Source organism: Podarcis filfolensis (genome assembly GCF_964270895.1).
Source record: "Podarcis filfolensis genome assembly, chromosome: 2".
Classification (NCBI taxonomy): domain Eukaryota; kingdom Metazoa; phylum Chordata; class Lepidosauria; order Squamata; family Lacertidae; genus Podarcis; species Podarcis filfolensis.
Window position 1 is genome coordinate 40,394,842 of NC_139605.1, and position 12,526 is coordinate 40,407,367.

At 41.7% G+C, this 12,526-nt stretch overlaps 1 protein-coding gene and 1 long non-coding RNA gene across 4 annotated transcripts in view; one reads left to right on the forward strand and one right to left on the reverse strand.

The window, feature by feature from the left end:
- The window catches only part of LOC310757703, a 421,645-nt gene that overhangs the window by 74,806 nt on the left and 334,313 nt on the right, over nucleotides 1–12,526 (reverse strand). The window lies entirely within an intron of this gene.
- The window catches only part of EEFSEC (eukaryotic elongation factor, selenocysteine-tRNA specific), a 263,572-nt gene continuing 257,479 nt past the window's right edge, over nucleotides 6,434–12,526 (forward strand). For 2 of the 3 annotated variants that reach the window (XM_083603069.1, XM_083603070.1), the window contains exons 1-2: nucleotides 6,459–6,563; nucleotides 8,093–8,505. In XM_083603069.1, coding sequence (XP_083459195.1) covers nucleotides 8,196–8,505 — 310 coding nt within the window. In that variant the 5' untranslated portion in view covers nucleotides 6,459–6,563; nucleotides 8,093–8,195. Of the gene's footprint in view, nucleotides 6,564–8,092; nucleotides 8,506–12,526 lie in introns of all 3 variants that reach the window. The other variant, XM_083603068.1, reaches the window with a different exon arrangement.

Below are 12,526 nucleotides of genomic sequence, written 5' to 3' on the forward strand. Positions count from 1 at the left end.
AAGAAACAACGAGGATTGTATCGTGCCCCCTTTCTTCATGGACGTCGGGATGTTGTTCCTCACAACACTGTGAGAGAGGTTGAGCTGACAGATGGTGGCATCCAAAGCCATCCTTCATAGCTGAGCAATTACCCTGAGTTTTCCACACTTAAGCCTCAACTTTGTAATCACTCCACCACACTGCCTCTCAATCTGATACCAGATCTCTAATCATTAAAAATATCATCCACACACAAAGGAGTGTTCTTTTGATATTCAGGACTTGTTCACAATGTCTTTCCATTTGACTACTGGAATTCTTTATGTGTGAGGCCTTCAAGAGAATTTGACTCAAAAAGTTAAGTCTTAAAACCTAGAAAATGGAGGAACTATTTTCTTTCGCAAGTCACTTATTAATATTTCCTTCCAGAATATTCCTTTTATTATTTATATGTTCATTATTACTTTATTGCATGTATGATCAAATCAGTCAGATCTTTAAAAAAACAACAACTGTTCAAGGGTTTTAAATGCAGCTCAAGAAAAAGAAAAGGTATCGCTCAAGCAAACTAAAGCCTGGCAGAAAGACTAACAATCCCCACTTTGTAGGATTCCACTGCCTTCAGTAGTCTTACCACCTTTTCTGAGGCATATACGGATTTCTTAGGACTGTTTCAGAGTTTATGTTGGGACTCTGAGCACACAGCAGTAGAACTTGGATCAATAGCTCTACTTGTGAATGCATTTGCCCAAGGTAGTATCTGAACTAGCTCTTCCTACAGTCCTCTTTATACAGTATGTAGTCATGCAAAAAAGAAAGTGGTATCATAAATCCAAATGTAGCAGTTTCATGATATGAAACTGGTGCAACAAATAATTATTTCTTATGGCACTATTAGTTGAATCCCATTTTGGAAAACTTATGAGACATGTTGGAATGCATTGAGTTGTAATAAATTAGATAATTTTGAATGCACTTGTAGTTGCTAGTCTAGTTTATGGTCCTCTTTGGACATGTAAAGAAATACAGTGGTACCTCGGGTTACAGACACTTCAGGTTACAGACTCTGCTAACCCAGAAATAGTACCTCGGGTTAAGAACTTTGTTTCAGGATGAGAACAGAAATTGTGCGGTGACAGTGTGGCAGCAGCGGGAGGCCCCATTAGCTAAAGTGGTGTCTCAGGTTAAGAACAGTTTCAGGTTAAGAACGGACCTCCAGAATGAATTAAGTTCTTAACCCGAGGTACCACTGTACCTGTGAAGAATGGTTGAAAAAAGTGTGAGACATTGCTATAAATCTTCAAATGCATTTGAATGAGTTAATGAAATATGTTGCTCCAGAAGATCAAAAGGACATAACTTGGACAAGTGCTTACAATGGTCAAAGACTAAATACATTTAAAAAAATAAATGGACCATGCTGTGCAATACTATATTTACTAATTAATCTTACAAACTTGTTTATTTAACTTATTAGCCAACTTATCTAACATGGATCCATGTAAAGGGCTGTATGGATCACAGGCTCACAGCATGAACCTATGTATGTGTACTGCTTTTCAGTTCTATGGAAATTACTCTCATGCAAGTGTATAGGATTGCAGTTTCATATTGCTTGCACTTTCCTAAACAAAACTGGTTTATCCAGTGTGTCAATGATAAGCACATTTTATAGCGATTATTTATTCATGTTATTGCTATCACATACCCTCCAACATTTCTCTGATGAAAATAGGGACGTCCTTTTCCATAATTATAATAATAATTTTACTATTTATAGCAAATTACCCCAGCCACTCTGGGCAGCTTCCAACATATATAAGAACATAATAAAACATTAAACATTAAAATATCTTCCCTAGACAAGGCTGCCTTGAGATGGCTCAGTGGTTGGATAGCTCCATACCTTCCAACATTTCTCCAGTGAAAATAGGGACATCTTACCTTACCCTTCAATATTTCTCTGATGAAAATAGGGACATCCCGAGGAAGAGAGAGACATTCCGGAATCAAATCAGAAACTGGGACGGCTTCTATAAATCTGGGACTGTCCCTGGAAAATAGGGACACTTGGAGGTTCTGCTATCAATAATATTGTTTCAGACCACACAAGTTGTTGTTCATTTGCAAAGTGAAGCTTTGAACAGCTTATTCAAGGACCAAAAAGAACTCAAATATAATTAAAATTAAAATAACCAACACTCCCTGCCTCGAGACACCCACTGTGTGCTATTTTTGGTACCTGCTTAAAACTTTTTTGCTTAGGCAAGCCTATCCAGATGTGTATTTATTTCATAAAATAAAATTTATTTAATAAAATTAGAAGTTAGATGCTTTATTTCTTTTTAGCTACTGCCAATTTGATACATCTTTGAATGTTTCAGATACCTGTTTTTAAATTTATCAATAACATTAATGTTTTATGTTATATTTTTGTAAACTGCTCATAGGCTTTTACAATTGAGTTATAACTTTTTTTGTTAAATAAAACTAACACCGATGTCTGATGCAAGTTAGCATATGTAGTTGTAATACACCATCATAAAAAACACCGAAGCCTAATACTCTCCTAGCTCTTGACTGAGTATACCATTTATACTGAAGAGAAACCACAGAGGAAAGTAGGATTACATAAAACCATTTCTCTGCATTGTCAACACGTTATTAAGAGAGGGCTTTTTTGTTTCTTTACTTAAAGCATTTAGGTATAACTCAATATTCCACTAACCAGAAAAATAATACGACCATGAAAATTTGACCTATTGGTCTTCAGGTTTAATCAACTAATTTTGCCAACTTCTCAAATGCTATTTTCTGTTCGTACCAACCCATGGGGTGGAGGGGAAGGAAAAGTTGTCTGAACAGCCAGTCTGCTTTTTAGCACAGACGTCATGTGATACCCAAGGAGGGAGCTGGAGACTTCAGAGTAGATTTTTTTAAAATAGACTAAACGTTTGAGATTACAGGACGTAGCCTAGTTTCACATAAGCTTCCAAATTTCAGTGGGACATGCTGAACCCTGAAATTGTCAAATAGTATATTATTTTTGGAGAGAGGAAAATGTGCAAGTCTGTGAATGACCTTTACATTTTTAACCCATCCCAAAGGTCTGACTTCCTGCCCTTGCTCCCATGAGGTTTTGTAAACTCTAGCAATTAATAGCAACATTTTGTGAAGGAGCAGTTTAATGTATAGAAAAGGAAATTGGAGCAATGGGTGTTACATCTAATTAACAAAAGAGGGGGAAAATGTTTTTGTGCCCTCTTCTGTTTCTTTATTTATGAAGTGCAAAGGGTTGTATTTTTGTAACCTTACCAATAGCAAGTTGGGGGTTATTCCCCACCCCACAAGCAGGGGTATCTTTCCTGGAGGTCCAAGAAAATTAACTGGAATGTTCCCAGCCTTCTTAAAATAGGAATGTTGTATGTGTAATACATGTATCTTTGCTTCCAATTCAGCAACAACAATAACAGTACAAAAAAGGTACATTATCAATTTAATTTATTCACATTTACTAACTGCCTTAAGTTCCAGTTTAATTTTTTGAATTCAGAATGCACTTTTCATGTTCATGGGCCCTCATACTATTGATACAATTGTGCATTTGTTTCATTTTAGCAATGTTCACCAGAGTTTCAGACAAACAAAGTTTTCCAAACCTTACAGAAAATAAATCATAGGCCCCTGGGCCAAACCACAGGGGCCTGCCTTTTCCCAAACACAGGGTAATATAGGTCCCAGGATATGGTCTGAAGGTACATGAACCAACTATTTTTCTGGAGCTAAACAGTGCCTAAGTTAGCAACTGCCTAGGATGCAGAAGTACACCACCTTGGCTTCCATGGTGCAAGACTGCATATAAATGAAAGAAAATGTAAAAATAAATATATAAAGTCCCCTTAGTTGGTAATTATTTGGCTTACTTGCCAGCAAATGAAAAGTTGTGAATTCATACAAATCCACTGAAGTAAAGAACTGAGGTAACAAACCTCTTATTTTCCTTTAGGTTGGCTTCTTTACTACTACTGAGCTGTTAATTTAGATATTGGCATTTTATGGATTGCATGTAGCTATCCATATCTACTATCTATCTATCTATCTATCTATCTATCTATCTATCTGCAAATGTAAACAGGGGCCTTTGTTCATAGGAAGGAGTACTGTTTTTGTGTTGAAGCTCGATATGCACTTAGTGGGAATTAAATGTGGTATTAAAGTTTCTAGGACAGCTAGTGGCCTAATGATTGGATAGAGGAAGGGGAGCCACTCCAGTAAGCATGGCAAGCAGCAGCCACTCTTCAGCTTATTGCAACGTGGAAAACCCTTCTACGAAGCAGAAAAGATAGACTACAGCATGAGCCACCTTTTTCAAACATAACAAAATAAGGTAAGCAGCAGGCTGCCCCTGCCCAGCATGCATGCATACGCACAGTGTGGAAGAAACTCTGCCTTTTTCCTAACCTTTCTTAAGAACTTTTATAGAGGTTGGCACAGACCTCTATAAAAAGCCTTTATGGACTCCATGATCTCTCTCCTCTCCTACCATCTGTAGCCTCTTCCTTTGGACCCCACACATCAGTCCCCACATAACAGCACTGTCATTATGCACGACAGCTGGGAACTCCTGACTATGCCTAATATACTCTTTTCATGCAAGCATTGCATCCTTTCTGGTTTGCGCTCTGGTAAGAGCACTGTATTCTCTGCCTTGTTCCATCACAGTAAACATAACAGCCCCCTCTAGCATTGCACGTGCAAAGTTGTTCAAGGTGAACAGCAGGTGCAAGAGTTGCTGCGGACTTCAGAACTGCTGGGTCTGTGAGGAGGAAGAAATGCATACTTTGTTTTATCAAGTTTTTTATTTTACTGAACTTTCCAAAACGAAGCAAAAGCGTATAGTCAAAGGATACAAACTAAATCAAGATGTGTTCAATGCATACAATCAAGTGGGAGAAGGGGAAGGCAGGGGAATGGCTAGATCTATAGGAGGAGTCCATGCATCAGGGAAATTCTCATCTTTCCTGGGTTTAAAGAGCGTCACCTCATATGCTGCCAACTGAGGGGAAGAAAGGAAACACACACACACACACATTCTTAACTAGGGGAGGAAGGAATGCTCCCTCCCTCCATAGTTCTCTCCTATACAGTGGTACCTCGGGTTTAGTACTTAATTCGTTCCGGAGGTCCGTTCTTAACCTGAAACTGTTATTAACCTGAAGCACCACTTTAGCTAATGGGGCCTCCTGCTGCTGCCGCGCAGCTGGAGCACAATTTCTGTTCTCATCCTGAAGCAAAGTTCTTAACCTGAAGCACTATTTCTGGGTTAGCGGAGTCTGTAACCTGAAGTGTATGTAACCTGAGGTACCACTGTAACATGCACATAACACCAGGGCCAGATTTAGGTTTGATGAGGCCCTAAGCTACTGAAGGTAATGGGGCCCTTTATATGTCCAGCTGTCCTCCGTCAACAACAAATTGTTGCTGTTTTTGTGTGTTGAATATATGATATATGGTAATTTATGGACCTAATAGGTATCTAAAGCCATTTGCACATAACAAAATAGGTATTTTATCATGCAGAATGTAGGCACCCTATATATAGAAATGAGCAAACCAGTGATATTTTAGGGAGCAGGCTAGCAGGCGGGGCCCATTACTTACATCATAGGAGCCTACACAACACAAAACACTGTTGCTGGTTTTATTTACAGTATGTTGATTTATTTTTTATCTTATATTTTGGAAATATACATCCAGGTTTTTTTCTTCCTTTAAATTTTTTGGGGCCCCCCAAGAGAGTGGGGCCCTAAGCTATAGCTTGTTCAGTTTATACGTAAATCCGGCACACACACGCACTTAAGCATTACCCGGCTGTTTGCTCGTGTCTCCCTAACAGCGTGGGCAATCCCAGTGGGCAGCTTTGAGGCGCCCTTCTGGCCCCGCTAAATCTTCCTTGTGCAGATCCCCAAAATTTGGCTTGTTCCTCTCAAGACATTTCCCCACAGACGCCTTTCTGCCCGCTTGGGGTCTCCCCCTCGCCGCCCACCCCTCGCCCCTCCTGGAAATGCATTTTCCACTAGCATTTCCAGGCAAGGTGTGGGTCGCCTTCATCCAGGCGCAGAAAGTGGGAAGGGGGGTAGGGGCCCGGCCGGGGAAACACAAAGGCCGGTTCGTCTTGTCGCGCGCAGAGAATGAGGGAAAACTATCTCCGCAATAACTTATTTGCCCCCTCTCCCCTGCGTCAAGCTCCATCTCCAAGACAGGACGGGGGCGGGGCAAGGAGCAAGGCGGAGGCTTTGCTCTGGAGGACACCCTATTTCCCCCCTCCCTTTCCTCCAATTTCCTTCCTCTCTAGGAATCCGCCTCTTTCGCTTCTTTTAACCCTCTGTGAGCCGAAAGCGGCGAACTCTCGCTGCCACTTACTTTCCCAGCAAGCGGGCGGGTGCTTTCGCAGGGATACCGGAAGCGGAGGCAACGCGGGGCGGAAGAGGAGTGAGAAGCCTGCAGGGGGCGTGGGCTGGGGGTGGTAGTGGTTGAGTGAGTAGATTAGGGCAAGGGAAAGCAAACCGCAGGAGCGTGGCCGGTAAGCGAATTTAGGGCTGTATTTATTTGTGTGTGTTTGTATGTGTGCCTTAACTTCGGATTTTCCCAGGGATCAGGGGAATCCGAATTGACTGTTTTTAAAAAAAAAAGCCAAAACAGAAAACCATGAGGTTGGATGCTGCATCAGGGAAACGTCACGTGGAGGACACCCACAAAACTGAGGCTCCGGCAGTCTCCAGCGCACAGTCAATGCACACGAAATCCCCGGGTGGATAAGCCCCATGGGAGTCCCTTTCTGCACCGCAAGGGCGGGAGGGGGGAGGAGACATGAATCATTGTAACGAGTGAAAGAAAAACCAGCCCCCTTTTTTACCTGAATGGTGAGGGTGAAGGGTGGCGGGAGAGAAAGTAGCAAGGGTCTCTCCCCGCCTCCCGAGCCCTGACAGTGCACCTGAGGACAGCACTTCCCAATGTGGTGCCCAGCATTTCCCCCCCATTCCAGCCATAATAATAATGATGATGATCACAATAATAACAATTTATTATTTATACCCCACCCATCTGGCTAGGTTTCCCCAGCTAGCATTTTTGACTGAAGTTTCATTTTATAGATTTAATTGATTCTTTTTTATTGTATCTTTGTAAACCGCTTAGAGACTATTGTAGTTAAGCGGTGTGCAAGTTGTTTAATTTAAATAAATAAGAAACTTAGGAAGTCACCTTAGACTGACACGTGTGTACACACTCTTGTTTCCTTCTGGTCCAGTGCACCCACACCACTGGTGTTTGAAGACGTCTGTACATGTGACATCATCCACACAATCCTTATCCTGCAGTTTCTTGGAAAATAATTTCCAGCTTCCACCTGGTTTTAAAGTGTAAACCACAATTGTTTTGCGGTTAAGCTGAGGTGTGTACATTGCAGACCGCTGTTGCATAGGTGCGGATGACAGCGCATGAGCAGATGACAACCTCATGAATAGGAGTTGAGGGGTTGCTTTACGAGAAAGACAATGGTGCATTGGGTGAAGACATCCCTGCCCCCTCTCTGCTGTGTACAACACCATGCAAATGTGACTTGAAGTGCAGCAGGGGGAAAGGAACTCGCTGCATTTTAGCTACTAATGTGTACACAGCCTAGATCAGACCATAAGTCCATCTAGCTCAGTATTATCTATTCAGACTGCCAGCAGCTCTCCACAGTTTCTGACAGGTGACATTCCCAGCCTTATCTGGAGATGCCAGAGACTGAACCTGAGGATAAAAAGATGCTCCTCCACTGAACTATGGCCCTTCCTCTAAGAGGAACTCCAAATGGTTTGTGCGGCAGTCCCCGTCATCCTTGGCCATGCATTCTTGGGCTGTTGGGAAAGGCCAGTCTAGGTCTATGTTGTGTGCATAGTAATGTGGCATTTCATTTTAGAATATGGAGAGAATGTAAGGTAATTTGTACAGCTGGGTGTCATTGGAGAACTGCTTTGTATTCAGGATGCTTATAGCAGAGCGAAGCAGAACTTCCTACTCATTCCCACAGCTCACCCACCACTTTTTAAAATGATTGTTTTACAGTTTCCTGCGATTGGAACAGTCCCAACCTGGCCTGTGTTGTCACAGGGGTGGTGTTGCAAGCGGGACCGCCTTGAAAGAGAAAAGATCTGCTTTCAAGACATCCATGGCTGGTGCAGCTGCTACTCCCCCTGTGCCGAAGCCCAGCACCTCTCATCGACTGAATATAAATGTTGGTGTCCTGGGCCACATCGACAGTGGCAAGACTGCTCTCGCGCGGGCCCTTAGCACTGTTGGTTCCACTGCTGCCTTTGACCGAGCCCCGCAGAGCCGAGCTCGGGGAATCACCCTGGACTTGGGCTTCTCCTGCCTCTGTACAGAGTTGCCTCCACACCTGGGAACCGAGCCTGGCAAGCTCCAACTGACCCTGGTGGATTGCCCAGGACATGCCTCCCTTATTCGCACCATTATTGGAGGTAAGAGGCAGACAGAGGCAAAACTGCCAGGGGTGGGTGGGTTGCCTGCCTGTGCTCTGCAAAGACTGTATACTCATTTACTGATTGTGGTAGAGGACTGGTTCAACCTCCTTGTCCCCCTCAGCTCAAAGCTCCCTGTCATTCCACCACTTACAGAGACAGAGCAAGCAAGCAAGCAAGCAAGCAGAGGCAATCGTTTGCATTTCTTCTTTCTGGTTGCTTGGCAGGACCTGCAATAGCAAACCTTCCTCGCCAAGTGGTTGGAGGAAGTTGCTGTGCCGTTGTTTCTGCAGGAGCCGTTTTGCCCTCGTGATGTTATGGTGGAGAGGGTTGAATGTGTGGCTTGCTTGCATGCCTGTGCAAGGAAGGTAAATTGGGTATGGGTGGGAAGACTAGGCTTTTCTCCCCAATGTGCTCCTGTTAGTGCAAAAAGTTGCCCTCCACCACACACTTGGTAGTCAAATTGGCATGTGAGGTTCTTACTACGTGTAAAAGTGAAGCACATTTCTCTCTTTTTCAAAAATAGAGCATAGATGATGGCTGGCTGTGGATGATAAGAACAAAAAGCAATTGCAATTAAAATAATTTTAAACTTAATGTTTAATGTACTTGTATAGTTCCTTTCCTTGTACAAAATAGTGTTTTGTGACTGACAGCAAAGGAAATTGTGCCTGAAAGCTCTCCAGTTACTATTGTGAGTGTGTGTTTTTCCAATTCATTCTGTTTGGCAGGTTTTAAGATGCACAGTTTAGGGTAGCATGAAAAATGTCCTGAAAGTGAATTTGGCTGCATTTCCCACATTCGTTATTTGCAAGGTGCCCTGCTAAAGGCAGAGGGAAGAAATAAAGATAAATTGTTCTCGGATTGTGGCCTTGATCCAGCAATTTTCATTCATTCATTCTGCATAAAGTGATTCGTAAAGGTAAGATATTGTTCTGCCTAGTAATTAATATTGTCTAGAGAAGCACTCCTCAGTGTTTCGCCTTTGAAGAATTGTATTTGTTGTTGTGTCTGGCCTTCTTCATGGTGGCACCCTGGTTTTGGACCTCCATGCTCCTTGATACTCATCTGGCTCCTCTGTTGTAGCACTTTCATTGCCAGCTAAAAACACGGATGATTCAGTCAAGTGTTCAACCCTTTTCTGAAATTTACTCATCTGTGAGGGGTGATGTATGATGTGGTTTTATGTATTGATCTTTAGGGGTTTTTCTGCTACCCACTCTGCTATTCCGGCAAGAGGGCAGGGTGCAAATAAATGTGGCACCTCAGTAAAATGTGGCACTTCAGTAAAATGACTGCTTTGATCACAGACACAGGTGGAGCAACCAGAGATTTTAAAAATTATATTTCCATGCATATACAGGTTCTGGATGTTTGTTTGTTTGTTTCATTTATTAGTGGCTTGCCGTGAAAAATCCTGAAGCAATTTAACAATAAAAATATCAACAATAAAAGTTTATTTAAAATACAGACTTGGATAAAAATCTTCACTTAAAAGGCTTGTTGGAAAAGGAAAGTCTTCAATTGGTTCTGGAAAGATAATAGAGATGGCACCTGTTTAAAAATTATATTTCCATTTCAGTCCTGGTTCTGAATGACACGATCTGTTTTGCAATCTGTATACCAAAGCTGATCAGTGTTGTGAAACATTTTTGATAGGCACTTCATCAAATGCAGATTGCTGTTACTTCATTGGTGGAAAAAGGCCTGCTTAAATGCAGATGCCCGTAATCTGATGTGCCTTATAGAGAAATAGCTTGTTTGGTTTTCAACGGGATGTCAAGATTGTTTATTTTGCATATAGAACTAAAGGTTCTTGGTTTTAAAAGGTTTTTGTGTATAGGTGTTCAATCACATTCTCACACAAGTTGGTTGAATTGTATGAATGCTTCTCAGGGTGGCAGTTTCTTTGCTTGAAGTTTTAAACTAAAATTATATCCGATAAAATAACGTTGTGTCAAGATAGTTTTGCTAAATGAATTTTGTATAGCAGGATCAATCCTATTATGCTGGGCAATATCTGACCTTGTAGGTACTTTGCAAGAGAACACACTAAAACTTAAGGATAAAACTTTTATGTTTTAATAAATGCAGAATATTTGAACAGTAACAAAACAGAAGAGGAATGGAAGATGGAAGTCATATTTCATTCTCTGTGCTTACATTTTTCTTAGAGACTTTGCCCTTGAAAACAAAGCATATCATGTTTTAAATCAAAATAATTTTTTACCTACATGCTAGGAATAGAGAATGCTACAGATCGTTCCACCCCTGACATTTCTAAAAGGTTGGGCGGTAAGATTAAGTTGGTAGTCAAGGTTGGATTTAAATGGTGGGTTTGGACTCCAGTTTCCTCCTCACTGCATGTCTATCAAAGTTTTTTTTAAATTATTTTTAAGATACATTTAAATGGCCAGTGCTAAAGTGTATTCCAAGACCAGGCATGACTGTCAAGGTAAGGTGTTCTAGCCAGTCTCGTTTTCATAATTATTCTGCACATTCTTGCAAAATGTCTGCATCTCTCCAATTAGGTGCTGAGCAGTTTCTGCTAGAGTTCAGTGATAGGGGAAGCCTGCTGAGAGGTTATACAAGTTAATCTTTCAGAGGAAATCCAATCCCCATATTTTATTTTAAGGCCACTCTGCGTAGCAAAGTAGTTTAACAAGTAGCAGATTTTTTACTTGCTGATAGTTAATTTCATGCCCTACAAAGGGTCAGCGCACTAATACAGGAGAACATGATTACTTCACCTTACCCTTTCTTCCCTCCTGCCCCCCACACACAGAGCACTGCCTGCGGAACTGTTTGTTTTAGGTTAAACTGTTTTTAAGATGCCCGTTGTTTTTGCTGACTTTGTATTAGCCGAGAGAGCTTCTGCAAGAGCAGATCAAGAATATATATTGCCTTTTGTTCTTCATGGAAGTACGAAAGCCGGAATAGACTTGCAGTGTTTTAATTCGAAAGCTCCTGCTTGATCCAGATTGTCTAAACCTGTGGGAGGAACGGAGACGAACTTGTAGTTTTGTAATTCCTTACACTTGTCTGAACCTTTGACCTTTTTACTTTTGACCGGAGCTTCATTGTCACCATTTGTCCCTGCAGCTCGTTTCAAAGACGGCTGCCTACAAGTGTCTGTTTCCACTTTGCTGCTGTGTTCTTTTAAGGAAGGGTATTAATTCATACCTGATACATTGAAGGGCCAAGACTTTTGAACTCTTGCAAGGGCTGGTGGGGAGTGGCGGGGAGGAGGAGAAGCTGAATACAGCAAAAGTGGATTTTGCTGATGCAAATAACTACTGTTAAAGTCATGGAAGATCATGAAAATTGTGGAGTTATTACTACTGCCTCAGTTTTCTCCCTCTTATTTATATTATTTTAAGATTACCATAGTAGGCTTCCTGGTTTTATCTAAATACTTGCGTTCAGCCTATCAAACTGTCCTCTTTAATCAAATCATTATTGGCCTACATATCCAGTCATTTATAATTAGGGTGTTAGAAATGATGGAATCGTCCCTCTCACTCATACAGACAAGGGCAACAGCTGATCTCGTTCTTCTTTTGTAGTTAGCGTCATGATGAAAATGGCCCATCTTAGGCTCCTTTTTTGCATTTTCAGCATAGACTAAATTTCTACAGGCTACTGGAACTGTAAAATATGTCTCAGGGAGAAGGACCATAGCTCAGTGATAGAGCATCTGCTTTGCAGCCTTGCATGCAAAAGGATCAGAGCTGGGAAGAGCTACTACCTGAAGCCCTGGAGAATAACAGCCAATCAGAATAGACAGTACTATGCTAGATAGATCAATGGTCCAAATCAGTAGAAGGCAGCATATCTATTGTCATCTGTGGAAAACATCTGTGTCAAGAAATGGGCTAGCGAAATACAGTGGTACCTCGGGTTACATACGCTTCAGGTTACATACGCTTCAGGTTACAGACTCCGCTAACCCAGAAATATTACCTCGGGTTAAGAACTCTCCTTCAGGATGAGAACAGAAATCGTGCTCTGGTGGCGCGGC